The sequence below is a fragment of the Solanum pennellii genome, chromosome 10, assembly GCF_001406875.1.
Source record: "Solanum pennellii chromosome 10, SPENNV200".
In the NCBI taxonomy this organism is placed as follows: domain Eukaryota; kingdom Viridiplantae; phylum Streptophyta; class Magnoliopsida; order Solanales; family Solanaceae; genus Solanum; species Solanum pennellii.
The window spans coordinates 791,240-818,881 of NC_028646.1; the positions used below are offsets into that span (position 1 = coordinate 791,240).

The 27,642-nt window shown below is 36.2% G+C and overlaps 5 protein-coding genes and 1 non-coding gene across 6 annotated transcripts; 2 read left to right on the forward strand and 4 right to left on the reverse strand.

Annotated features, from left to right (window-relative positions):
• Positions 1-36: 36 nt before the first annotated feature.
• Positions 37-1,155, forward strand: LOC114074445 (uncharacterized PE-PGRS family protein PE_PGRS54-like). Its single transcript, XM_027912449.1, has one exon. It carries the CDS (start codon positions 37-39, stop codon positions 1,153-1,155), a length of 1,119 nt encoding a protein of 372 aa, XP_027768250.1.
• Positions 1,156-1,626: 471 nt separating this feature from the next.
• LOC107002105 (septin and tuftelin-interacting protein 1 homolog 1) lies at positions 1,627-4,689 on the reverse strand. Its single transcript, XM_015200018.2, has one exon. The coding sequence runs from the start codon at positions 4,575-4,577 to the stop codon at positions 1,977-1,979; it is 2,601 nt and encodes an 866-aa protein (XP_015055504.1). The 5' UTR covers positions 4,578-4,689; the 3' UTR covers positions 1,627-1,976.
• A 755-nt stretch (positions 4,690-5,444) lies between these two features.
• On the reverse strand, positions 5,445-11,254 carry LOC107002107 (bromodomain-containing protein 2-like). Its single transcript, XM_015200019.2, has 12 exons — positions 11,130-11,254; positions 10,144-10,758; positions 9,997-10,030; positions 8,925-9,004; positions 8,235-8,294; positions 7,869-7,979; positions 7,674-7,754; positions 7,521-7,583; positions 6,677-7,049; positions 6,374-6,486; positions 6,032-6,062; positions 5,445-5,876 (listed from the first exon to the last, which is right to left on the reverse strand). The coding sequence occupies exons 2-12, from the start codon at positions 10,696-10,698 to the stop codon at positions 5,713-5,715; spliced, it is 1,665 nt and encodes a 554-aa protein (XP_015055505.1). The 5' UTR covers positions 10,699-10,758; positions 11,130-11,254; the 3' UTR covers positions 5,445-5,712.
• A 1,033-nt stretch (positions 11,255-12,287) lies between these two features.
• Positions 12,288-16,284, reverse strand: LOC107032039 (two-pore potassium channel 1-like). The gene is made up of 3 exons (XM_015233593.2): positions 16,067-16,284; positions 13,069-13,997; positions 12,288-12,921 (listed from the first exon to the last, which is right to left on the reverse strand). The coding sequence occupies exons 2-3, from the start codon at positions 13,965-13,967 to the stop codon at positions 12,771-12,773; spliced, it is 1,050 nt and encodes a 349-aa protein (XP_015089079.1). The 5' UTR covers positions 13,968-13,997; positions 16,067-16,284; the 3' UTR covers positions 12,288-12,770.
• Positions 15,712-15,812, reverse strand: LOC114074551. Its single transcript, XR_003574974.1, has one exon. It is a non-coding gene; the product is annotated as a U6 spliceosomal RNA (small nuclear RNA).
• A 2,214-nt stretch (positions 16,285-18,498) lies between the features above and the next one.
• On the forward strand, positions 18,499-26,755 carry LOC107002819 (mitochondrial import inner membrane translocase subunit TIM50-like). The gene is made up of 10 exons (XM_015200993.2): positions 18,499-18,853; positions 20,332-20,420; positions 20,880-20,916; positions 21,623-21,684; positions 21,784-21,897; positions 22,100-22,204; positions 22,285-22,383; positions 24,924-25,080; positions 25,174-25,276; positions 26,404-26,755. The coding sequence occupies exons 1-10, from the start codon at positions 18,586-18,588 to the stop codon at positions 26,447-26,449; spliced, it is 1,080 nt and encodes a 359-aa protein (XP_015056479.1). The 5' UTR covers positions 18,499-18,585; the 3' UTR covers positions 26,450-26,755.
• The last annotated feature ends 887 nt before the right edge of the window (positions 26,756-27,642 follow it).

The following is a 27,642-nucleotide window of genomic DNA, read 5'->3' on the forward strand; positions in this document are numbered from 1 at the left end:
TATTGTCGGGCTGAGTTTTGTGAACCTGCAGCTGCCATGGCATGTAGGGAAGGGATGGATGGACATCATTTCAATGGGCGCGCCTGTGTGGTCAGGTTTTCTTCACCACCTTCACTAAAGAGCATGGAAGAGGCCAGGATGAATCGAATTAGTCTGTGCTATTGTCTAACTCAGACCACTTCAGTGAATCAAATTAATCGGTCCAATGCTACTGTTGGTAATTTTCAAGATGGTGGGCATTTGGGCAGAGCAGGTCCTCAGATGATGGGGGTTGATGGCGTTGTAGGAGGAGGAGAGCTTATAAGTAATGCTGGAGATGGACTCGGACAAGGTATAGGTGCTGCATCTTCATCGATTCATCCTCAAACAATTATGGGCCATGGATTTCATCCTAGTTTTGGAGGGCCTATGGGGAATGCTGGAGGTGGACTCAGACAAGGTATAGGTGCTGCATCTTCATCGAATCATCCTCAAACAATGATGGGTCAAGGATTTCATCCTGGTTTAGGAGGGCCTATGGGGAATGGTGGAGGTGGACTCAGACAAGGTATAGGTTCTGCATCTTCATTGATTCATCCTCAACCAATGATGGGTCAAGGCTTTTATTCTGCTTTCAGAGGGCCTGTGAGGAGAATAGGTGGTTATGGAGGATTCTCTGGTGGTCAAACTGTACCTTTTCCACCTAGGTTGTCTCCATTTCGACCTGCACATTTTATGAGAGGAATGCCCATGAATAGTATAAGAATGATGCCTCGTGCTGGTATGGAGGGACCTAATATGGTCAGATGGACTGGAGACGAGCATGGCTACAGGGCAGGAGAGTCAAGTAATGCGGCAGAATCTGATAATCAGTATGGAGAAGAAAGCAATGATAGGGGCCCTGGGCCTAGCAGCAGAGAAAATGATAGGCCTGATTCTTCAGACAGAAGTATAGACGACAGAGAACCTTCAGGGCGTGATCATGATTGGCAAGAAGGGAGAAGCCAAGATGATAGAGATGTTGGAAGTTCTAGAGGCCGTGACTCTGACCCTGACCCTGAGCCTGAGAGGCCTCATAGGGATGATAATGCTGATTGTCACAGGCACAGGGACCGAAAGAATGAACATGATGATGAACAGGATAAGGGGAAAGCCCCCCATCTGACTACAGATTAATCAGCTGACCTATTGCACTTGAATAGTATAGAATTACATAGACTAGCAAAGCTATATCAACTGAGGAATTGCCATGTCCATTGAACATTTTCTCGCGTAATTGCTGTTTTTCTTTCAGTGTTCCTTTTGAAAGGAACATTGCCACCAATCACTAATATGATGTAAAAGTTCATGATTCCACTCTTCATCAATGCTTTTGGTAGAATAGTTCTATCAATCCTGTCTTAGAACCATTACCATCTTGTTATCTTCTCCTATAGTTCTCGGTGTCTCTACTGCTACAGTAGATGCCACGTCCATTTATACTGGTTACTAGTAAAGAGTTAAAGCATAATACAATACTTGTAGAACTTACGCATGTCTATTATATTGCATATTATTGTCTATAGTCTACTTTCTTAGGAAACTTGAGTAATTTGGAGTTCTGAGAACAAGGCAATTCCTTTACATTCATCCACAAAATATAACAGCTTAGAGTCCTAATCTAGAAGGTCAATCATAACAAATCTATGAAACAGTTACGAAGTTTATGGAACATTTAATACTTCTAATAAAGAAAATCACAAACAATTACAATACAACATCTAAGCAAAACTTTTAAAGGACTCACATCTCCCTCATTTATAGTGATTTTGCCTGGATGCCGAAGTAGGGTGTAAGGTCATTAAAGGAGCAGATAAAATGCCACTAGTGAAAAAATGTGTTAAATATTCTCATGACTTACTATGGCATACTAAGAGATCCACTGCAGAAATATCCATGAAGACATCTATCAGAGGCTGGAGTTGCTTACATAAACAACATTTAAGAAGTTAAGACATCTATCGACGCTTTGACCCAGATCGATTATGCAGGTCCAACAGCTGCTCAAGTGACACAAAAGACCACCTGTCCTCAACTTGTGCAAATACCTTCTGATTGAGAGAATCTATAATAATACTGATGTTACCAAAACCATATATCTGATGACCATCTTGCATCCTGCCAGGCTTAGGCTTGAACAGCAAACCATTCTCTTGAGCATGAACTTCTATAACTTCTTTCATGCTCATGTCAACCCCACCATCCATTTGGATACCACTGTTCGAGCCCACAGAAGGGCGGGATTGAGCTTGTACTGCTGCTTTTTTCTGAGTCTCAAATTGCCTTTGTTCAAGAACCCTAAGATAACTTATGTTCTCCCTCAAACCAGGCTGAACGACCTCCAAGCCTTCAACAGTCCGGTTCATCATTTCTAGAGCAAGATTCAGTCGATAGCGAATGTGTTCATTTGCCTGAAGCTCAGGTGGAATAAGTTCCTTCCAACCCAAATACCATTTCGTGACTTCTTCAAAGTTCGGGTTTGAGCATAACCAGTGGTACAAAACTTCTTGCCACTTGTTAAAGAATATATCCAGTATTGGAAGCATGTGATGGATGGGAATAGCAGTAGCCCAAGTACGGACCCAATAGAACTGATCAAGGTTCTGATTTGCTGGATTTATTTGGAATTCATGCATCACTGCTAACAACTTTGGAACTATAAACCGGACCATTAGTTTTTCCCAGTTCGTTGCATCAAAAACAGTCTTCCAAGGAGACAGTATGTAGTATGCAGACATATCACTTGGGTGCCAAGCATGCAGTACACTTTCGAATCTACTACGAATAGTGTGGTAGCAACTTTCCAATCTTTGACCCAATAAGGGCAACCATGGATGAACCCAGGAATGTATTGGAACTGTTTCTCGACGTGGATCCCAGGAGTTCACAGCAGCTGATAACTTGGGCAAAATAATGTTTTCCAGTATTGACTGAAGAACTGAAGAAGGCAATAGCTTCTCCCAAGAATCCAAAAAACGAAGCATTGGTTCAGGGTCCCTAGCCTGCCAAGTATTGGTGCCAGATATTCTAACAGCAGGGAACACAACTTCCATAAATAGTTGAGTATAAGGAGATGCAGCATCAGAGATAGCAAAAATATCATTACCTTGCAAAAGATCCTTCCACAGTGAAACCACCTCCAATCCATGTGTTGGAGTTTGAAGTGGATCCCATCCCTGAAAAATTCGAATGAACAAAGGCAGAGCGTATGAGCACGCTATGCTTGACAAGTTGCAGAGTGTGTATTCCTCAACATACTGCTGCTGCAAGTCTGCAAATGCTTTTGCAAGGGAGTCTAGTGTCAGGGTACCAGATGTGCTCTCTTCCCCTATCCGGTCCAATACACCTACAATCTCTTCCATATTATCAAACTGCCTTTTTTGACGAGCTGCCTCAGCTTGGAGCTTCTCCTTCTCCTTTTGCAAAGCAACAACTGTCTCCATCTCATTTCTCAAATCACTATCAATCTTTTGTATGTCAAGTTCTGCCAAGTCCACAATCAACCTGATATTATGCTGAAGTTCAGGCATAGGAACATCATTCTCCCTTGCTTTTTCTTCTGCGTTCAAGTTCTCCAGATTCGTCAAGACTCGAACCTGTGGACCTCTCATATCAAACACCTTCTGAACAGTTTCCAGGCCTTGCTCCTGCTTTTTGGCTAACAACTCTTCAGCTGTAACATAAACCTTCTTCACTTTTTTAGCTTGCTTTGACCAAAGCTTCTCTTTTGATCGACCTTCTACAGGTAGTATAGCAGGACGAGCAACAGTCTGCTTTCCATCTGATTCTTGAAGAGCTGGTGCACTACTAGTCTCCTTGTAGTCATTAAATCCCATTCCCATATTCTTAGGTCTCAGCTTCGCCTCAATCGGAGCCACAATTCCTTGCTCATTTTTACCCAACCCACCTCCCTTATAACCCATCTTCTCAAGCAACTTCATCCCTATTCCTTTGGTAAACTTCTCAAAGCCACCAACATCACCACCAGTTTCCCTTCTCCCTGATTCAGACGCCGAAGATTTCTTCGCCAACATAGACTTCTCCTTTTCCCTTTCCTTCTCACGTCTTAGAGCACCTTCTTTGATCTTCCTACCAAAAGCAGTGGGCAGAAAGTTTCCTCCATCAGCTTCAACCTCATCAGCATTACTATTACTATTCGAACTACTACCAGTACCAAATCCAAGGCCGCCAACAGATGCTGCCCCATATCCCAATCCTAAACCTCTATTCTCTTCTTCTGGCATTAGCTGCTCCTCATTCTCCTCTTTGGAATTCTGATCAATTTCTTTGTTAGGCATAACAATTCCAGTTGATACGAAATTAACAGGTTTGGTTAGGTCAGGTTTCGATGAGAAACCTTTTTTTCGCTTCTTAGAGGATGATCCTTCATAGTCAGAATCACTATCACCAGAAGCAAAAACACCATAAAGCGTATCATCCTTGGTTTGAACTTGCTTCTTCTCTTTCCGTTTCCGATAGTAGAATTCACCACCGATCCACTGTCCATCTTCAAAATCGTTCTCCATACCAAACCTCTCCATCTCCTGATAATCATCCATGCTGAACAACTTGATATAGAAAAAAAAACGCCGAGAAACTCTCCGATCGCCGGTCGCCGGATAAAGGAAAGAAAAAACGAGAGGATGAAATTAGGGTTACGATTACGGACTGCACTTTCCGGATTTTAAAATAGGGCCGACTCCAACGGGTCGGGTTTTTATTGCTTTGCTTCCCAAGTTTTAACCAAATATGGTATAAATTAATTTACAAATTCTAAATAAATTTGATTTCCTAAATTATTCATCCAATATTTTTGTTTCTCTTAAATTTTATACCCAATTAAATTACATACACGTAGGCTTCAAAGTCTTTTTTTTTTTTGGGGGGCGTGTTTAATAAGACGATTTTATATATATATATATATATATATGCATAGTATCCATCCATAAAAATCCTTTATCACTTGTATGTTGAAGAGGATTCATATACTCGACCCTAACTTATATCAGATTGAGGCACCTAAGTTGTGCACAAGCAGTGAAATCTAACACAAAAACAATGGTTAAGATAGTCTTAAATGAGTGTTACTTATTGAATAAAGTGTATTAATAATATATATATATATATATATATAATATGCATAGTATCCATCCATAAAAAATCTATATCACTTGTATGTTGAAGAGAATTCATATACTCGATCCCAACTTATATCAGATTGAGGCACCTTAGTTGTGCACAAGCAGTAAATCTTACACAAAAACAATGATTAAGATAGTCTTAAATGTGTGTTACTTACAACACTAGCGTTTAGAGATCATTTGATAGAGCGTATAAAAAGAGTATATATTATAATATTGTGATTATTTATGTTGGCATTTTTTTATCGATTGTTAGGAATAATACATGTATTAGTTATACATAGGTTGAAAACACAACGACCCCTTTATAATACATGAAAAGATAAGTGCTTTGAAGAAGAAAAAAAGACTACAAATGCTGTTTACACAGTAAGCTGCAATCCAGCATTAAAAAACTGGCATTTCTAGTTCCATGACTTTTTAGCCAGTGAGTTGAACAACAAGGTGAAAACACTATCAATAAACTACACCATTTCGAGATCATTATGGAACAGTATTTAGACATCAACCGAGAGACGATATAGGCTATCTTTCCTTGGTATGTTCAAAGCTTTCAAGCCTCTACACCTTGGACAGAAGGCTGTTTTTCATCTTCAGCATTTTCTTGCTCGTCCTTGTCCTCTTCATCAGCCTCATCGACTAGCCTAGTGAGCTCATCCTGGATCATATTCTTCACAGATGTCTTTCTGGGTGTAAGATCTGTATCATACCGCTTGGCTGGAAAAAAGACAAACTAATCAGTTGGATTTCCAGAATTGTATTACCATGGCCTCCTAGAGGATGTAATATCAAGTTTTTTAAACTTTCAACTTAGTCAAAACTGCGTACGTATGACTAAAAGAACAGGAAAACTATTTTTACAGGACACTTACCAAGTATTTGCACAATGTCGGTAAAGGTGGCCTGCAGCATAAACAAATGATGTTAGCCACATAGGAATAAATTTTGGAATATCAACCTATTCTGGGAACTATGATCACCAAAATGTTAAGGACGGAGAGCACCAAAATGTGGTTCGGCTATTCATTGGGTACCTACTACCTCTCACCATTGATATCGAGTCACTCTACCCACCAAAGCTTAGGCAGATGGGAAAAACAACTTATTTTAAATTAGCATGGAACATCTAAACAGGGATTTGACAATCGAGATCTACTATTAAGGAGGGAAACAGAAGCGCGATAAAAGTATAGAACTCAAGGTTCTTTCCTCACCGTGTTAAAGTCCACTTCTTTTAGAACTTCACAAATTGCACTTCTGAGTTCATCATCACTTGGCTTCAATTTATTCGCTTTCTTATGGCCCTTCCCATTCGGATCTTTTTTCCCTGCACAATTAGATAAGCTAATAAAGAAAGGACTTAAGCAAACAAATGGATACATAAACAAAGAAAACAATTTCAGATGGATACACAACACACATACAGATAAACTTATCAAGATTCTCATATACAAATCTTTGATCTTGACGAGAACTTTTGAGAGTACACACAAATGGGAGTAAACAATGATTCTCACCAGTTTTGTCTTTTGAACTAGGTTTCTTTGGTGTAGATGAATTTTCCTTAACTACTTCGGTAGTTTTCTTCTTTGAATGCACTTCTGAATTTGCATCGTTGTTATCATTTTTCTTTGAGCTTTTTGATGAATTTGAAGGAGTTTTCTTGGTTTTAACTTCTCCAGCAGGTTCCTTCTTTGACGATGATTTATTTGAGCTTCGCTTATGCTTCTTCTTGTCCTTCTTGGATCCTTCTTCAGATTTACCGTCTTTCTCCTCACTTTTAGTTTGTTTTGACATCTCATCATCTGATCTCTCATCATTAGCCTTCATCACTTCAGGTCCCTCCTCCTGGTCGTCTTTTGGTTCACGCGCTTTCTTCTTCTTGTGACTCTGCAGAACATACCAGACACAGATCATGATAGGAGAAGTCCCCACAAAAATTACATGGTTTGTGAGTCCTTTTTTCTTCTAGATTTTCTCTTGTTTCTGTTTAAAATTTGATTCCTTGAGCCGGGGTCTATAGGAAACAACCTCCGTACCTGTCAAGATAGGAGGGGTAAGGTTTGTAACTCTACCATCCCAGACCCCACTTGTGGGACTATACATGGTATGTTGTTGTTGTCTATTCAAAATTTGAAAGAATGAAACAACCTCAAATGCGAAAAGCTCAATACACCATTTAAGGTTCACGTCTAAAATCTCAAGGGTGTAAACCTAAGTGCAGTAAATGGAAGGTTGTCTCTCAAATTTAGCAAGTTCAAACAGCTTAGAACAATTTCACTAGTCCATGGCTAAAACATTTCAAAAGGTGTTGTCTAGCAATCAAGTCAAGTTTCAAATGTTAATAAGAAAGAGTGATACCTTAGTTGAACCTTCCAAATCACCGATTGTTGATGGACTCTTTTTCTTCTTTCCTTTAGTTGACTGTTCAATGCACCAAGGGTGAATAAGCATGCTGTACAACTGGAAGAAGTCACAAATATTTCTTTGCAATCAAAATGTCGTGCAACCAACCTGTTCCTTTTCAGCAAGTAACTCAGATGTCGTAGGATGAGGAGCATATAAAAAATCCATCAACTGTGATTCTAAATCTCTCTGAAATATATAACATAGAATTAGTTGAGAATCTTTTAAGATAAGTCTCGAACACACAGAAGAAATAACTAATGGATATAAAGCTTAATATACTGAGGTAATATATGAACACACCTTTCTTGATGTTTCCTTGTCAACAGGTATATCTAGTACATCACATAATTCGAACAGCTTCTCTTTGACACACTTCTCAAGCTTTTCTTTTACTTTCATCTTTTGTTTTTCCTGCAAAAAAAGTTTAGTCTAAAGCTCTGAGCTCAAGAATTTTCAGATCACCATAAACGAAAATTACTCCAATCAGATTAAGATCCCAACAATTAGACAATGAACAAGATATATAGACAGCCTCGCATGAGAAAGCCATGGCCAATGAGAAATTTTATATTCAAATCTTCTCTATCCCAACCTGCCATACCCCAACTTGGCATAAACCAAAAAAGGAAGAGTTCTACTCTCTTAAAAATGAGACTCATTGATTACCTCATTTTCATGCCAAACAAAGCCGGAAAACTGTGAAATATTACTCTTGAACTGAACTGCCTGCAAAGGACAAGAAGTATAAACACAAAGTATCAACAGAGAGAGTGAAGAAGAAATAGAGAGAAAATAGCGTAGTCTTTAAGCATTCTTGAAGATGTTTCTTAATTCCATGAGTCGGGACTTGGGAAGGATGTGATCCAATATGAATACTGAAAACAGCACATTACATTAGTAATACAAAGTTGTACCAAACGAGCTATATGAGCTAATTCCAACCAAAATTGGAAATTAGACATGATTGTCTGAAATGGCACACCATTTGATAATTTTTAAAGATAATTACAGTCCAATACTTTTGGGTAATCTAATTTACAAAATAATCAGTAAAAATATATAGATTTTACATATTTAAGTATAAATATGCATATAGCTCAGGACTACATATGTTGACCCTAAAATGGACACAAAACACTCATCAGGGAGATCATAGCTTCCTCCTTCTCTCAAATACCTGCTGAGGTACTAATAGAAAAGAAATCAATAGCAACACCAATACACCCTTCCTTTATCAGGAAGTGGGAATGCAAGGCACATAATCCAGCATGTCAACAAGAACACCACTGCTAAGCAGAAAACGATAAAATAAAGAGAAACCAATCAACAGCAATAAGCTATAAATCAACACATCACCTTTCCTCGTCGTCCAAAGAGAATATTGTGTAGCATTTTGAGAGTGTCATCAGTCTTCCTTTTGGATAACTTGTATGCCACTGATACATAATATATTCCATCAACAAATAGCAGGAAAAACAATAGAAACACAGAAAAGAAAATGGAAACTCGCAGACCAGCAAAACCAACACTAGATACACCAAAGAACTTGGGTAACAAAGTCTCTGGGACTAGGACCACCCAATTACCACGACACTCGAGGGACATATGAAACTGTGATTCAAAGGAAAATATAATCAGGTGAGAGGGGTAACAAAGCCAAGATTAAATCAACTACCTATAGCTGTAGAATGCAGACATGCAGAAAAGAGGTTAATATAACAAAAGTCACAAGTCAGATCAGGATTCATGCAGATCAGAGAGTACCACTAGATAAGTTGTATGGAGACACAAAAAAACGAGAACAAGATAAAAGTAATATAGGTAGTGGTCTATCTTTCGTCACATTTTAACATATTGAACTATTATTTAACTCATTTTTCCCTTTTTACTCTATTTGATGGGAGACGAACCCCGACAAAAGCAAACATCACACTGAGCCAAACTTGCAACACATAGCGCTCGTAAGATACTTCCTATACCAATTATATTTAATCATAATCACAGTCATATCAATTTGAACAAATATAAATGGTATGCCTCATTTTTTTTCACTACACTTTGTTTTTTTATGATCCAAGTGAAGCTCCATCTAATAAAACAATAGAAACTGAGTGAAGCAGCTCATATGAGTTGTATGCTTTTCGTTTTCTTGTGGTTTCTTACTGTACATCTCAACCCACCATATTTTTCAGTCCCAGCAGTCAACTTGGAGGACAGGTTGGTTCATGTTGGTTAACCCTAGTAAGTTAATAGTCATGTGCTAAATCAAGAACAAACAACTAGAAAGTAAGATTAAACAGCGTGCATAAGAAAAAGCAAAGCAGAAATATCATCTCCAACTGATATCTATCTTAAGATCTATTTCCTGCGGGATACGTGACCATTTCAAAGAATGCATGTTTAATTAGTGGACTAGTAAGTAATATACCATTCGGAATATCTTGCAGTGCAGTTCCACGACCCTGTAAACAAGATGGATCATAAAATTAATTTCATAAGCAATCATAAATTTGCAGTCCAGACCCAAATCATAAAAGGGGGATAAAGACAACAAAGTTGCAATGGTATCATGGACCTTTTCAATAAAGATTTCCTTGGTGAGTTCTCCTTCAATAGATGCAACCAGCCGTTCAACAGATTTGCGTTGGCGTACAGGGCGTACAATTGTTGGAGCCAGAGGTGTTTTAGGCTCCAGTTCCTTCTTGTCCTCCACTTTCCTTTTCCTCTTCCGGTCTTTCTTCTGAGCCCTGCTCTTAGATTTATCACTCTCCTTTGATCCTTTCTCAATGGCATTCTCTTCAGGGATTTTTTTTTCCTTTTTCTGTACGTTGGCTACATCTTCAACCGTCTCTTTGTCATTATCTGGTATTTCAGCAGTTTCTTCTTCCATCACCTCAAACTTTGTTTCTTCCTTCTCTTTGCCTCGTTTGCTTTCTTTTACATCTTCTTTGTCTATATCCATGTTCTCAATATCCCTTTCATCAGCCTCTTTGCTACCTTCTTCTACTTCCTTTAACTCATCCTTTTCAGCATTCTTCTCTATAAAGGCTTTACTCTTATCTTCCGCTGCCACATTGTTGTTGGCAGATACCTCAGCCAATTCAGCGACAGTATCCCCCTCCTCTCCCATAACTAAACCTCAACTCTAACAGCTCAAAACAAAACCCTTGAGCACACAGCTGAATATATTCTGCATATAACAATGTCAATTCATGAGCTTGAAGAATCCAACATGCAAATAATGCACTCAACATGTTAACATTACCTCCAACTTTACACCATCAAATGAACCCCAAAAACAATCCTCACCATTACATAGCTTCAGAAAAATCCTCTATACATTATTCACTATGTTAAATTGGCCTTCAACTACCCCACCCCCACCCCATCCAAAAAAAAAACAGCTGACACACAAAATTCATTATAAAAATCAAGAAAGAACCCTAAACTTCAAAAAAAAAAAAATCCAATCTTTTTACCATAATCAAACACCCCAACATCAAGAATGTAAATTTTCAGCTAAAAATTTGCAATGCAATTAATAAAAATATAAGTACTTACAGGGGACTTTGAGAGCTAAGTTTGCTGCGTTCTACTGCTACTCTTCCTCTCCTCACTGAAGTGAATCTATTCTTTCTTGTTTTCTCTCAAACAGCCTCAGCATTTGCAATTTTATATTTATGAAGAATTTTTATTTATTTTTTGGCTTGTTGTAAAAAATATTAAAAATTTAAATTTTATTTTATTTTATACTTTAATAAATAGTATTTAAACTCACACATGTCTATTTTCTAATTTTAGACCACAACCTTGGAAAACCTTTTGTATCGCCCGTGAACTTCGTGTCAGGTCAAATAAAATAGCAATAACCTTATTGACACAAATTTACACTTTTATTATGAAGTAAAAAGGTTATTTTTAATTGACCTTCCATAATCGTCTTTATTTATATGGATTCGTAATTGACAATATAAATAAGCTCTTATGGATAAAATAGTTTGATAAAATATCATCATATATTAATATATATGAATGTAGTTTCACACATAGCCTTCCAATATTCATTCTGAGTATGTTGATCATGTCGAAATTTTGTTTTAGTCTGTTTCACAAATAAAATCATCATTTTTTTATATTAAAAATAATATAATTTTGTAACTTAGTCATTTTGTCATCAGTGTCTAGTGATATACTTTTAATGTAACAAAAATACTATATTAGTTCCTTTTTATTTGCCACTATATATATATATACACACATCATCCAATCATCTTAATTTTGACTAATACATTTTTCTTTTGCTTAATCCAAAGATGCCATTTAACTTCTTTTCATCCCAATATATTTCATACTCCAAATTTGCAATGCTTGAAGTATTTATCCTTGTGTCAACCACCAATACAAACTTTATTGGTTGCCCATAACATTGCACTAGACGTAGACTAATTCAAAATTTAAATTTTATATATATATCCGCATAAAAATAATGGATTCGAAGAAGAGTTGGATCTGCCATTTATCACATAGCACCAGTCATATCACAAAATTATACATATATTTTCAGAATATAATCCATTGTAGTTCATATTTATGTTCCTTCTGCAGATGAAGGAATGTAATCCTACGAGGTGGGGTTGGGGGAGGGTAGAGAATGTACGCAAACCTTATTCCTACCTCGTGGAGGTAGAGAGGCTGTTCTCGAATGACCCTCAGCTCAAGTAACACATAACGAAGGAATGCTACAACAATCTCAAATTGGTAAATTTACATCACCTGTATATTGAACATCAAATAGCTCAGTTTGCTTACAACTTACACCAGACAAAAGCGCTACGCGATTTCTGTAAACAAACTTTCAGGAGAAACACAATTCAGAGTACAATTTCTGAGTTGAGTAGCCTACTCCACCAGCAAAGCCACAATAACTGTACTTTCTAGTATACTTAACACTGCATGTACATGGTGCATTCTATGAAGTGGATAGACTGAAATCACTCGGGAGCTAAATCAGGACGGAAATGACTGAAATACATGTGCAAAAGCACTCAAGACACAATGAAATAGCGTTCAAGATTTAGATACGAGTCTGCAAGTGTGGTAAAGAATGTACTCGTCCCAGGAAAACTCTCAGAAACTCGTGGAAACGATGTGACACGGTAGCTGAAGATAGAGTTTTACGTAGCACTGCAGTTGCATTCCAATTCAAGATGATTGAGCAAGTGACAAATCTGTGGTTGACAAAGTTCCGGACTGATCAACATCAAGACATTCAAACTCATCCAACAAGAGCAATATGTCGTCTTGGCTGATCTTTCCCATCTCCTTAAGTTTATAAACCACAAATTCAGCAGCCCTTTGCATATGAAAAGTGAAGAAAAATTAGAATAATTTGAACTAGTAATGCAACAGAGTAGATAAAAAAGAGAAATAAGCAATTGCTTGACAGATTCAACGAGTTAATTATTGATAGCCGGGGTTGAAGTTTTATAGTAAAACTTACCCTACAGCCCTATCGTTATCAAGATCAGCTACTTCCAAGTCCACATTTGTCATCTTTCTCGAAAGAACCCACTGCACCAGCTCCTTCTGTTTCCTTTCAGTGTTAAATTCAGCTACATAAAGGAAGAACTGAGCCAAACAAATGGTGCTGGTCAAAATCCAGAATATAGCAAAAATACGCCCCACTTTAGTTGAGAAACTTTTGTCTCCATATCCTAGTGTTGTGATGGTAGAGCAGACACAATAAAAGGCATCAATGGTACTTAACTTTTCTACCTCGGCAAGGAACACCGTTCCAACAACTATTAGCACCACAAGAGTGGCTGTTATGACGAAGCACTTGTACCTTACTTTGTTGGTTTCAACTTCCTCTAGAATAACACTCGGGCCAACTTTATCACGCATATGCAATGCTTTGATTAATAGTGTTTCCTGTTTCTCCACTAGGTAGTCTGCTCCTTTACTTAGAACCATTCCAACAAGTGCCATCCCGGAGAAAACAAAGAAAGAAGCAAGCAGTTTAGTAGTTGAGCTGTTAGGCACAAGGTCCCCGTATCCAACAGTGGTCATTGTTACAACACAGAAGTAAACAGAATCGAGTACTCCATTTACTTTCTTTCCCTGGATCTGGTTCTGAACAAAGTAAAAGCACGTGGTACCAATTCCCAAGTATATAACCAGGTAAAGAATGACTTTCCTAAAACTTGGATGTAGTTTATTCAATATTGACTCGTAACGTGGGAGTGATTGGTTGTCCTTTATGTCATTCATTTCTCCAGGAATAAATTCCGGCATAGGAGCACTTTTAAGTCGACGAAGTCTTCTTCTCCTTGAATCAACATTTTGAAGGGTTTTAGGCAGCTGGTCTAATAAGGGCTGATTTATGTTGCTGCCCGCCATTCCAAGCAGAATCAACTGCCTCTAGAGACCCTGAGAGAAATTGAGGATAAGAATGTTGAAGTCCTCTAAGTTCACTAATTAATCCCAACAAATTGAGGCTTTTTGTCAGAGAAGCTCAAATTTTAGGACACAAGAAAACAAACAAGATTAACAACAACAACAAAATCCAATGTAATCCCACAAGTGAGGTTCACGGAGGGTAGTGTGTACGCAGACCTTACCCCTACCTTGAGAAGGTAGAGAGATTGTTTCCGGTAGGCCTTCTGCTAAAAACTAACAAGATTATAACATAATAATAATAAGACAACGTTCTCACATCTATGCGTGAAGAAATCAGAATACTGGATGGATCTGACATACACACATAATAAAACTGTAATGAACTTGTCAGCATACTACATCAGCAAAAGATTTTTCAGTACATGATACCACACAATTATAATGTAACTTATGTTGGCATCATGAAGCCTATGATAACTTATGTATGAGATCATCATCGATACTGTGGCTAGCAAATAGTTTCTGGCATGATTTACCAGTCGGATCTTCCTACGTATTACACTCTTATCAACTAATTCTAGGATTATAGAGGTAGAGCCTGATCAAGTCCATGTCAATATTAATCATAAAGTCTAACTAAAACTCGAAGAACTCCAGTTTTTCTTCATCTAGCTAGTTCTAGGTAAGACAGTGGATTCAGGATTTGAAGCTTACAGGTTCGGGATACTAATCCTTTGAAGTTACTAGGTTGTAAATTTATAAATTGTGCAAACTACATGGACTTTCAGCATTGAGCAAAAGTTAGTGGATTCTGCCGAATTCAAACCATAGATAGTACATCCACCCCAGGTTTCATGATGGCGGGAACCGAATGGAGACAACAACAGTAAAGGAAACTAAAACAAACAAAGATAGAAGTAAGCCCCTAAAGTGCATTCAAATAGAAAAAAATAAGGTGTAAGAACCAAATTACTCCCTATTTAGAATCAAAGAAGAACCATTATATGTTATACACACAATTTCAGAAACTAGAGTAAATGGGTTTAGAGTGACTAGATTTATACGTTATCCACAACTTTTTTTAAAAAAAAAAAATTGTTTTTCTTGTAACGGTGATGTCCAAATCAACTTACGCACAGCTCAATTATAACACCAGATGCCTATTAACTCCCACCAGCATCAACATTGGGGCACTCTACAAGAGGCGAATTAAGAACTTGAACTTTATGGTTTGAGCTCGAAATTCTACCACAAACCATTTGATTTAATGGGTTCGAAATCTATTATTTGTATTTTGTAATAAATGTTTTAACACATACGCAAAGGTCCAAGCTAATTCCTCCTCCATATCCGCCCTTGATTTACTCTGCTCACCAAGTCTTAGATTGGAAGTAATCAAATACTACATAGATAGTTTATCCAAAAGCATTTCTCATTTATATTGCTTGGACAATTCAAAAATAACGTCAGGGTGTGTCTGATCCTTCAAAAGCTATGCAATTTTCCAAGTGTCCAAGCAACATAGGCCGATTAAGTACTTGAACTTTATGAGTTCGAGTTCAAAATTCTACCCCAACCCATTTGATTTACCGGATTCAAAATCTTGTACTTTATAATAAAAATGTCAATGTATATACAAGGTCTAAACTATTATATATCCTACATCCACCCCGGATATACTATGCTCACCAAGTCTCAGACAGATTGGAAGATATCAAATACTATGTGATTTTTTAAAAACTATAAAAGTTTGAACCATTTCTCGATTTGTGCGTATCATCCTTGCACAAGTATCATGTTAATCTTCTCTGTATCGTTTCAATTTTATTGAATTTCCCGAAGGTACACAAATACTATGTGATTTCAATTTTGATTTTGATTTTGACCATCCAAAGCAACAGAGTTTATCATAATGTAGATCCACCTTCTTTCACAAATAAATAAATAAATAAAAAGTTATTCAGCTATAACTTGCTGCAGAATTTCAGCAAACTTATCAAAAAAAAATAATTAAAAAACAGTAATGTAAAGTCAAACACTCAAAACTACAACACTGAGTATAGATCTAAGCAACAAAAAAGAAAAAAATCATAAATTACCTGGAGAAAAAAGTTATTAACTCTGTTGACACTTGTGCTTCTTTAGTTAACTGTACATTCGATTTCTTCGTCAAAAAGAAGTGCAGATTCACAGTTGATTAGTATAAGAATATCAGATATTCATAGAGTGATCTGCTGCTGTTTTCAAGCTTCGTTGACAATTTTAATGGCGATTATCATTGCCTCATTATTTTGTTATAATAGTACAAATTTAGATGTAGACATTTTGAATTAAATAAACTTGTCAAAGAAAGAAAGAAGCTGGCAAAAATGGTCCCACTCGTTCGGTATTCACATTAGAGTTCGAATACATTTGGACGGCAAGACTCAAATCCGAGACCTTTTAGCAGGACGAAGGAATATTTATCACTGTATCACAATCCTTGTTGATATAGTTTTGATTTTATTGTTTTGATTATTATTCTTCCAGTTCAATAATAGTCGTCCACTTAACGAAATTAATGAATAATGTTATACTTAATTTCTAACTTATCGTAATAATTAATTATACTCATTTTCCTATTACATTTTTCAAGACATCATATTTACTATATTCAATGGGTAATATTGTAAAATTGCCCTTCTATTTATAACTTCTTGAGAAATGTAAAAAATCAGTCGTGGATAAGTATTATTGGATAGAAATAGTACATTATTTTGTTGCTATTATTTTTGTATTACTTTATTACTATATATTTTTCACTATCATTTTTTTTTCTTTCTATTATTACTTTAATTTGTTATATTCGAATCGACGATCTTTCGAATGTAACTTCTCTATTTTCACGGGATAATTGTTGTACACTCAATCTTTCTCATACTCCATTTATGTGATTTCGATGATACGTTATTGTTTTGTTCCCTTATTAGAGTAAAACAACTCCAACAAACTCATTTGACAATAAAAAATAATTTTAAATGTGAAATGAATAAAAATTCATTTTTATTGTTAAAGAATAGATATTCAGTTCACTGAAAAGCTAATAAAAATTATTGTAGTTCGTCCACCTTAATATATTTGTCGTATTTTGAAATAGAATGGAGGGGGTTAATGTTCATTTTTTTATCTGTAATTTAGGGAGATTTTTTTTATATGTAGTTAACATGAAGTGTTTGTTTATAGTCTAAACTCATACATTCTAGTTTTGATTAAGCTTCTAGTTGTAATGTTATCTCGTATGTTTTCGAGAATTTTTAACTATATAGCAATAAATTATTAAATGCATTATTACAGAATAAGCAACAACTAAGTTACGAACAAGGTGAAGAGAACTCTTTCTTTGATGACTCAATTTATATTTGTGATAAAATGCAAAAATAACGTATGACTAGGAATAAAAGGCCGGCCAAAAAATCGTCGGGTGCATATATCACCTAAAATACATGAATATAACAAACAATAGAAAAAAAATCACATTTACCGTTTTGAGTCTTGTTTGAACTTGTAAATATACATTTTTCACTTCAAAACCAATGCACGACATTGAATAAGTCATCATGTACGCCCACAAAAAATACATTTTGAATAATTTAACGGATAAAATACTTAAAAGCATCAACTTTAAAAATATCATGTCAAAATTTGATGTCAACAACTTGCTCATCTTTTTTATTATAATTGATAAAAGAGATCTTGATCAAACAAAGTTGACGAATCCAATTTTAATTTGATAAACTTTGAACAAAATGATATGATTAGTAGAGCTTTTGAACAATACCCCACGTCTGTCAACGAAGCAGAAGATAATGAACAAAAAGATAAGAATTTGATGGAAAACTAATATCATTTACATACTTTCAATATTACTTTCAAAACTACACACTAAATATTGTGCACCTCTTTCAAATTTTGTGCACCTCTTTGATGGTCAAAATAACAAACACTATCTTATGTGAGATGTCGAAAATAAATATCGTTCAATTAAGATATGTAACTAAAATATAGTGTCAACTTTATGAGACCACGAATAAATTAGATCCCTCTTTGATACAATGACGATGCGGATAACACTTTCATTTTAAACATCATAACTGTCTAACTTATATATCTTAAAAGAGGATAATCTAATTTAAATATAACATATAATTGAATGTATTTTGTATAATATTAGACCTCTTATGAAAATTTAATAGTTAAAAAGCAAAAGTCGCACATCTTATATACTCTCTCGGTCCAAAAATATTTGTCATGTTGTGCCTATCGAAAGTTAATTTGATTAATTTTTAAAGATAAATTAGATCACATTAATTCAATATTTTAAACAAAAAAAATTAGATATGCTAAAACTATATGAGAAGTACTATAAATTACAATTTTCATATTAATATGATGAAAAAATTAGTCAAAACTTTTATCGTTTGATTATAAAAATAGAAATCATAACAAATAATACCGGACGGACGGAAGGAATATTTTGTTTTCTTCATAACTACAAATATAAAAAAGTCAAATCCAAAAACCCTACTTCTTTCTTCTTTGTAAGAAAATTTCATCTTCTCCAGCTTATTAAACCCTAGCAATGTCTGCTATTGCTCGATCGAAATCGCGCATCTTCTCCATAATTTCAAGGAGCAATCGGCGATTTTCTTCAAGTGTAGCTTCAGAACCTCCAAAGGAACCGATAATTTCATCGTCTTCTCTGCTCAAAGATCAGGCTCCGCCATCTCAGAATCCTCCTCCTCCTCTGGAATCTTCTGTAGCTGAGAATAAATCATGGAGTTTTCTCAAGTACAGTGTTATTGCTGCTGTTACCGGTGGTGTTGCCACAGCTGGTTACGCTACCTATGGTTCGTTTTTTTTTTTTTTTGTTTATTCGCTGAATTTGAACTTTGTGTTCTGTTATTTGAATTCGCATTTGAATGCTAGCATGATTTGGATTTTGAAATGAAGTGAAGTGAAATGGATATATAGGATTCTTATAACGGGACCTCAACTATTTTGGACTCTAGGTGGTTGATTAATTACCTCGACTAATTCAACGGGACACCTCTGACCTTCCACCAGCAACACTTAACTCTGTCCACCAAAGTTAGGACAGATGGGAAGAACTTACCTAATGTTTTTGTCTCTGCTAGTATTTGAACATGAGACCTTATGGTTCTTAACCACTTTATTAACCTCTAAGACATACCCTTGGGTGCTAAATGATCTTCTTTGTATGTGCTATTATGTGAATAGAGTGATTTGTGAAGCAGTTCGATAAAAAATCCTGCAAGAGTTTTTATAATGGGACCTCAACTATTTTGGACTCTCTATGGTTGATTGATTACCTCGACTAGTTCAACAAGATACTGCGGACCTTCCACCAGCAACACTTAACTCTGTCCACCAAAGCTAGGACAGATGGGAATAACTTACCTAATGTTTTTGTCTCTGCTAGGATTTGAACACGAGACCTTATGGTTCTCAACCCACTTTATTAACCTCCAGGACATATCCTTGGGTGCTAAATGATCTTCTTTGTGTGTGCTATGTATGTGAATAGAGTGATTTGTGACGCAGTTTGATAAAAAATCCTGCAAGAGTTTGCAAAGTGTATGTATTACCTGCTCAGGCACACCATACACATGTTTTTTTTGGGTTTCTAAATTGTGAAATATGGATTTGAACACTTGAGTTATATGGTTTTGGATTGAACTCTAATGCAAACTCTGGAATTTTCAATTTTTTGGTCTGATATTGTAAGAGTGGATTGTGACGCTTCTTGGGAGGATTTGAAAGTATTCACTGTGCAGTGCTGTAGCAGCAGCACTTGCTTAAGTGTTGCATCTTAAATTTTGATGACCTGAATCTAAGAAAATTCAGTGAAAATTGCCAACTTACTGAAAAAACTGAACTTATTGTTTCCGGTATTATTCATCCAACTCTGGATCTTGCAATTGTTCTCATCTCCCATCAGCTTTTATTTGCTTAATGATGTAGTCATACCTTTATAACTGCAGTTAGTTCTCTCCATGCAAAGTTCCAGCTATGAAGCAAGTATTACTGTGCAGTCTCTAGCTAAAATTTTTATCTTTTATTGGTTAACATGTTTGCTGGATACCAAATCAGTTGTAGTATGCTTGATTTTTAGTTTATGTTGATCAAGGTGGATTTGGGTCTAATGTATGAAATGGACTTGTATGTCTATATATATCGTCTCTGTAGAAACACAGAAGTATGGGATGATTCTTGGAAAAGCCTAGTTGGTCTGGTTTATTCATCAAATGTGTATTTGTTATCATGCATATAATTCCATAATCTTTGACATATCCTTTATCTACAGCATACACAACGGATGAAATTGAGGATAAGACCAAAAGTTTGCGTGAATCTGCGAAATATGCTGTTGGAGATGATGCATCTGCTTTGGATGTGAGTCTTGCCTTACATATATTGAGTATTACATATTTACTTATTGTGAACTTTTGGTGAAGCTGTGCTTGTTTGAAATTAAGATTTTGACACACACAGCAGTACAGACATATATTCTGCCTGATGTGGTGGCGGGGGAAGGTTGCTCTACTTATTGCTAATTCAGTAAATGCACTTAGCTTCAACTGATCAACATGATTCATGTTCACCGTTTGTGCCTATTTCTGCAATAAATAGCTAATCATGGATTGCTCAAAATTTAGATTGGAATCTTAATGAAATGATAGAATTTGTTAATAAATTTAGAGCCCAAATCGCATACTAAACTAATAAACAGCCTATAGAGTATAGAGTATATGGCTTATCTTATATGCATGGGTTCTTTTACTTCAAAAGAAATTGGTAGTTGTATTAGAGTGCTAGTAGAATGAGAGGTTAATTGTTTTCTTTTCTGTGCAGAAATTTCAAGCTTTACTATACTCCTCGGCGATGACAGGTTGGTGATGATTCATACTTGTCTTCGGTACATATATCTTGTTTTAGTCAAGAAGGGGTTGAGTTTTCTTATTTGTGTGGTTCCTTGTGCGCATGCATGTCAACAATAATTATGCTATCACAAACCATTGTCTCTATCGTATAACACTTACTGTTTCTCGGAGAGAAAACCGCTGTCTCTATTGTATGTATTATGTACTATCATTATAGGCATACTCTTGTTTTCAACCATGCTTTTCCATTTTAATGACACAATTCAAGCATTAGTTTGTTATTATTTACTTTGCATGGCATTTCTGTTACCTGGTCACTGGTCAGTACATTGTGGCATGCAGAAGCCTGTAATGGATTCAGATTATGCGCTGTGTCATTTTTGCCACATGAAAGTATCAGCTGCTGGGATGTCTGTCCTGCACTTTGTAGAGTGTGACTGATTTATGGGTCTGTCCATGCATTGCTTTATTGGGGCTTATGATTTAAAGACACAGCTGTTGAGTTAGTCCATGGGTTTATTTATATTACACATCCCACTGCTAGTATGCTTAGTAATCTGCTGGGCAGTGCTGAACATTTGCATGCTATAATACGTTTTCTTAATGCTGGTTTATAGTATTATCGTACATGCATTACAAATTTCTTGTTAATTTTAAGCCCCAATATCTCGTTTTAACTGAGATTTGTTCTTTTTTTTTTTGTTGATATTTCAGTGCCTGCGAAGTTAGTTGAGTTATACATTGAGCTAAGGCGGTTGACAGAAGACCAAGTTCGAGTTGAGTTTCTTAACAGGCATTTTTAGTTTTTAAACCCCTTTCTTCTTATGCTTCATCCTTCAGGAAATTCACCTAAGATCTTTTTTGCTATGTTTTAGGGTTTTAGTGAACCAACATCAGACAAGCTCCTGCCAGATTTGCATCCACTTGAGCAACATGTCTTCACTCTTGTTCTCGATCTTAGTGAAACATTGATATACTCTGATTGGAAGGTAGAAATTTAAGTCATAAACATATTGTTAATTAGTGGCCTAAACTTGCTTTACTTTATTTTATGGATCAATTCTAGTACAATAAGTTGACGATTCCTTATGGGTTTTACTTCTGATATAGCTTTGTGTCCTCAAAGCATTTATATCTTTCCATCTTTTAATATTTCCTGCCTGACTACTGACTTCTGGAGTCCTTTATAAGCGTGACAGAGGCTGGAGAACATTCAAAAGACCTGGGGTTGAGGATTTTTTGGAATATTTGGCTCAATACTTTGAGATCGTCGTATACTCTGATCAACTAAGCATGGTACATTTTACTTCCCTCATAATGTCTTCTAAATATTGTTTCAGTTATGTGCTTAAAACTTGTGCTTGTGGTTTTTGCAGTATGTTGATCCTGTTATTGAAAGATTGGATCCAAAGCACTGCATCCGGTACAGACTATCAAGAGGTGATACTAGATATGTTGATGGCAAACATTTCAGAGTAGGTCTTTTTGGCCTCATCCTCTTAATGCTCCAGTGGAAATTATGTTTCTTATTATTTATATTTGTCATGTAGCTGCATTGTCATTACAGATCTCTCCACTGTATTTGGATTGAACCAAGAAAATAGTGCCATTGTGGGCTTTATGTCATTCTTGTAGGAACGGATTTTTTATTGCCCAGAGTTCTCGTTCCCCACTTTCACATACTTCTTTTTCGAAGTCTTAGCTCCAAACGATTAGCTACTAGAGAATACTATTTCTATAAGGGTTCTTTAGTTGTAATGGTGCCCTCCGGCAAAAAGCTTACGCTTTCTGTTCACAGCGTCCTTGCCCCCCACCTAAGAGTTGAGAGCTTATTTCAAGTTGCATGGTACGGAGAATGTGGTTTGTATGTCCCTAGATGGGCATTAATATGGAGATGGGGAACCCCATTTATAGATTCATACTAGAGAATGTGGCAAGGGAGAGGATAATTAACCTGTCAATACGGGAAATTGAGTTGATTGACTAAAGTGAAATTATTTCAGCTCTCTGAAGTTATTGAGCGATCAAACATCAGAGTACTATGTCTGGTCCAATAGAAATAGAACGCGACGAAAACTTCCGGTTTAACTAATTGACACAAGTGAATATGCAAAACCCAAAGGTATGACCTAGAATTCAATGAAGTGAGAAAGACCTTGGAGACTGGGGCTCAAATCCTAGCATAAACAAAAGAACACGAGGTGCTTTCTGCCCATCTGCCTAGGTCTTAGTTAGCAGAATTCCATGTAAATGTGCTTGTGGAGAGTAGTAGGTTTAGCTTAAATGTGCGCAAGCTAACCTAAGCACCACCGTTGTTAAATACACACAAATTAGAGAAAATTATCATGATTATTACAAGTCCTTGGCAATAATTATGTTCGACACTGTACGTTGGAGGGACTTCATTTATTAGGAGGGGAAATATTTCTAGATCATTTGATCTGTTATAGCATACCTTAACATTCTTGGAATTGAGACACTGTAGTAGTTGTTATATTTGATTGACTATGCAAGCAAATAAAATAGCACAGAGAAATTAATTTACTGTGAGGACACATTGGAGTCGTTTGGTTGATCATATTGAAATAGTTACTCCCAACATAAATCCCACTAAGATAATACAATTTTCCGTTGACTGCATAAGAAATATAATCGCTGCATGACTAATGCAACATTTGGTTAACGGTATTAAATAATTCCTGCATTAGTTTTTTGTGGGAATTCGTGTATACTTGCTGCGAGATAGAACATGGAATATAATATTTGTATCAGTAATACATACATAAAATTATTTAAAGATAAAATGCCTTCTCAAAGTAATCCACCATGTATAACAATCTCTATATTATTAATCACCACATAAATAATCACTGTGTTGTAATCCTGCATAACTAGTATGCGTCCCAATTAACAATGTAAACGAGAGCTGACCTTTTGCTACTAAGCTTTTGTAACTATTATGCATCTACTTGATGCCTACAATAGAAATAATTACTTCATCAAAAAAAAAAAAAAAACTAGTATGCGTCCCAAACAGCTCCTTAATCTATAGATTCATTACTATCATTATTATTATTATTATTATTCTATGACTACAAATATGGGAACAATACTAAGACCCATTTCTTATTCAGTAAGCAAATGGAACTTCTTTTGAAACTTGAGCGTTGATTTATTAATATAATTATTACTGTGAGCACATCACCATTGCTCTTGTGGTTGAATAGTACACTGCCTTGGTACAAGCCTATGTTCGTTTTCCAGACGGTGCACTCCCTTTTTCTACTGATTTTGATATGCTTCATTTTGAGGTGAGGGTCCATCGGAAACGACCTCTCTACCTCTCTACATGATTGAGGATGTAAAGTTCTCTGTTCTCCTGTGGCTGTTTTGCATAGTCAAATGGGTAGATTCTGTTTTTAGATACCACTGAGTTTATAGCTAAAATGCTTTGCTGATCCAGGACCAAATCTGCTATCCTTGTGGAAGATTTTTACATGATATTAACATTTCGAAGAGTGAATGAACGTTTAATGTTGACAGTGAGAATAGAAACTTAGTAAGAGTGTAGACACTTGTAGAGTTCTTGAACCATGCTTAGCCGGAAGGCTTAAGCTTTTGGTTAGCTATCAAACATAGAGCATTTGTCTTGTTTTTTGTGTTAGTGTGTAAATGCATGCTTTCTTCTAAATAGGCCTTCTGACTCTTTACCTTAGCCCATTGGAAATGTTCAAATCACATATTACTTGGTCAGAGGGCTTGACTTGGTACGACCAGCATTGAATCTCATCTCCCGTCATCCATGTAATGTGAATGTTTCTACATGTGATTGCTTTAGTTTCTGTACATTCTACGCATTATGCTTTAGATTCTACATGAAAATCTATAAGAAAGATTTCTCTTGTTTTTTAAAAAATAAATAAAATACATTTACACATCTTTTTCCCTTTTGAATCCTTTGCAAATAATATAATGATTGTGAATCCCATATTGGCTCATTTGCTTCTTTTGTCAGGATCTTTCCAAGTTGAATCGGGATCCCTCAAAGATAATATATTTGAGTGGACATGCACTAGAAAGTAGCCTACAGCCAGAAAATTGCTTAGAAATAAAACCTTGGAAAGGAGAGGCTGACGATACTATGCTTTTGGATCTTATTCCATTTCTTGAATGTAAGTAGATTTTTAAGTGACGTTGCCTAATTGTATTTTTGTTTTTGGGAGTATTTGGAGGTCCCTGTTAATGACTACTTGATTTGAGTGCAGACGTTGCTAAACACAGGCCAGCTGATATCCGAGCTGTATTAGCTTCATACCAAGGACGTGATATTCCTAAAGAGTTCGTTGAGCGATCCAAAGAGCACCAAAGGTCATGTTTCCATGTTTTATTTTTCAGTACTTACTGGCTATTCCATTGCATTACAAATCCTCAACACCCTGTGTCTTAGGATGCTTCTGTTTTTTGTCTTGAATTTTATTCATGAAGTTTGCCTCTTCATATTGTCCCCCCTTTGCCTTTTCTCCTCTGTCCCTAGAGTCAAATAAATGTTATGAATACATGTCTTCTTCTTTATTTGTATATGGGATTGGGTGAGTGACTGGAGGGGGGTTTACAGGTGTAGTCTAACTTCGTCTTGTACATTGGAAACATAAAATGTTTCTTTGCCCCATAGTTTCGGATAATTGTAGCCATTTGAGCTGTGACTTCTATATTCTTGCCTTTTAGTTTCCTTTCCCTATCTAGTATTTGCGAGAGAGGTGGAAGTTTTAATCCACCCCCACATAAAAAAAGAATCTTAAAAAAAACGCAAAAGAGAGAATGAAAGGAGTACTAGCTGGAAACTTAACCGAATAAAATGGTAAGCGGGTTGAATGAGCTGCAAAAAGCTTTGAATCTCTAGAGGCACACATTGTTTTTCCTTCTTCCTGGCTGATTTATCTGGAAATGTCTTCATCTAGTTTTTTGGGTAAGCTGTGTATTAGAGTCACAGTGGATAATTCTGTTTAATGTATTTTTGTTTGATTGAGCGTATTTGAGATTTGTCGTTCCCTAAATTAATTTCTGTAATATCAACTTACTACTTCACAGTCGAAGGTGGTTTGTCTCAGCAAACCTGTCTACTTTTCAAGCTGCAAACTATGTGCCTCCTACTATATTTACATCTCCACTCTGCTTTAATAACTTTTATTTCATAATCTCCAACTTGTACCTTTCCTATTTGTGCACTTTAATTTGTTTTTGACCCCTTATTATAGTTGGTGTCTATGTTACTCGAACTCCCCAAAATTATTGCAATAACCTTGTCGGATACACAACCATCGACATAGTCTGAACGACATAGATTTGTCTCAGCCAAACCTCTTTTCTTTCGATCTGCAAACGCACTATTGCATCTTCACTCTTCTGTAGTAGTATTCTTTCATATTTGCCAATATGTTCCTTTCCTATTTAGCCACTATTTTTCTTGATGGCCTTAACGTATCTGGTGGTTGCAGGCGTATGCAAGAGCAAAAGCAGCATGGTCGATTATGGCGCCGCTAGAGATATGAGTTGGTTTTTGAGAGGCATAAATTAAAACAAAAACAACCTAAAAACTATTCCTTTGTAAGATTTAGAATAGTTGATAGATAGACGTAATACTACAATCCCATTTTTGTGTAGCCAAAGTATTTGTGCCAGTTGAGAATAGTTGATCCTCTAACAACATGCCTGCATTCTTTTTCCCTTGGTAATAATTAAGAATGTCAATGTTTGTGGGAGCAGCTGGTTGATTCAGTATGTATTATTCTCTGAATTTCAAGAAATTAAGATTGCATCATATAATTCATAAGATTTACTTGTATGGAATATTGACCACTAGGGTTTTCTTTTCTACCGGTAAAAGTGCAATACATGGTGTGTGGTTTACGTGCATGTGAGGTTCCAAAAGCCTGCTTGATATTTAAGTGAAGAGTATGAGTAGATGGGTAGAACACATGGTGTGTGAGTTACGTGCACGTGAGGGTTCCAAGTTATTGCGGATGGAAGCTTACTTGATATTTTAGTGGAGAAGAGTATGAGTATGAGTAGATGGGTAGAATACATGGTGTGTGGGTTACGAGCATGTGAGGGTTCCAAGTTATTGCGGATGGAAGCCTACTTGATATATAAGTGGAGAAGAGTATGAGTAGATGGTTAGAATACATGGTGTGTGGGTTACATGCATGTGAGGGTTCCAAGTTATTGTGGATGAAAGCTTACTTGATATTTAAGTGGAGAAGAGTATGAGTATGAGTAGATGGGTAGAATACATGGTGTGTGGGTTACGAGCATGTGAGGGTTCCAAGTTATTGTGGATAGAAGCCTAGTTATTGTGGATGGAAGCCTACGTTATATTTAAGTGGAGAAGAGTACGAGTAGATGGGTAGAATACATGGTGTGTGGGTTACGTGCATGTGAAGGTTCCAAGTTATTGCGGATGGAAGCCTACTTGATATTTAAGTGGAGAAGAGTGCGAGTAGATGGATTGATTCATTATTTATCGAGTTTTTAGTTGTCGTCATTTGAATTATGAGGTTGTCCTTTCTCCTACTCAGAGAGACAATTCATTAGCGTTTTAGCAATAGAGAGTTTAAATATTTAGCTTCAAATATTTGCTTAGCCATGAAATTTGATCAGATTTATTTCATCTTCAAATATTCTCACGTTCCTAAAATTGGTTAAGACTAGTTTGTTCCTAAAATTGGTTAAGACTA

Bases quoted from the DNA above. Each gene is read 5' to 3' on its own strand.
- LOC107002105 (XM_015200018.2), bottom strand. From the start codon at position 4,577: ATGGATGATTATCAGGAGATGGAGAGGTTTGGTATGGAGAACGATTTT.
- LOC107032039 (XM_015233593.2), bottom strand. From the start codon at position 13,967: ATGGCGGGCAGCAACATAAATCAGCCCTTATTAGACCAGCTGCCTAAA. The intron at 12,922-13,068 runs GTAAGTTTTACT...TCATATGCAAAG, and splicing joins GATAACGATAGGGCTGTAGG to GGCTGCTGAATTTGTGGTTT.
- LOC114074445 (XM_027912449.1), top strand. From the start codon at position 37: ATGGCATGTAGGGAAGGGATGGATGGACATCATTTCAATGGGCGCGCC.
- LOC107002107 (XM_015200019.2), bottom strand. From the start codon at position 10,698: ATGGGAGAGGAGGGGGATACTGTCGCTGAATTGGCTGAGGTATCTGCC. The intron at 10,031-10,143 runs GTCCATGATACC...TCTTGTTTACAG, and splicing joins AGGAAATCTTTATTGAAAAG to GGTCGTGGAACTGCACTGCA. The intron at 7,050-7,520 runs GTATCACTCTTT...TATGTTCTGCAG, and splicing joins ATTTGGAAGGTTCAACTAAG to AGTCACAAGAAGAAGAAAGC.
- LOC107002819 (XM_015200993.2), top strand. From the start codon at position 18,586: ATGTCTGCTATTGCTCGATCGAAATCGCGCATCTTCTCCATAATTTCA. The intron at 20,421-20,879 runs GTGAGTCTTGCC...TTTTCTGTGCAG, and splicing joins ATGATGCATCTGCTTTGGAT to AAATTTCAAGCTTTACTATA. The intron at 25,081-25,173 runs GTAAGTAGATTT...ATTTGAGTGCAG, and splicing joins TCTTATTCCATTTCTTGAAT to ACGTTGCTAAACACAGGCCA.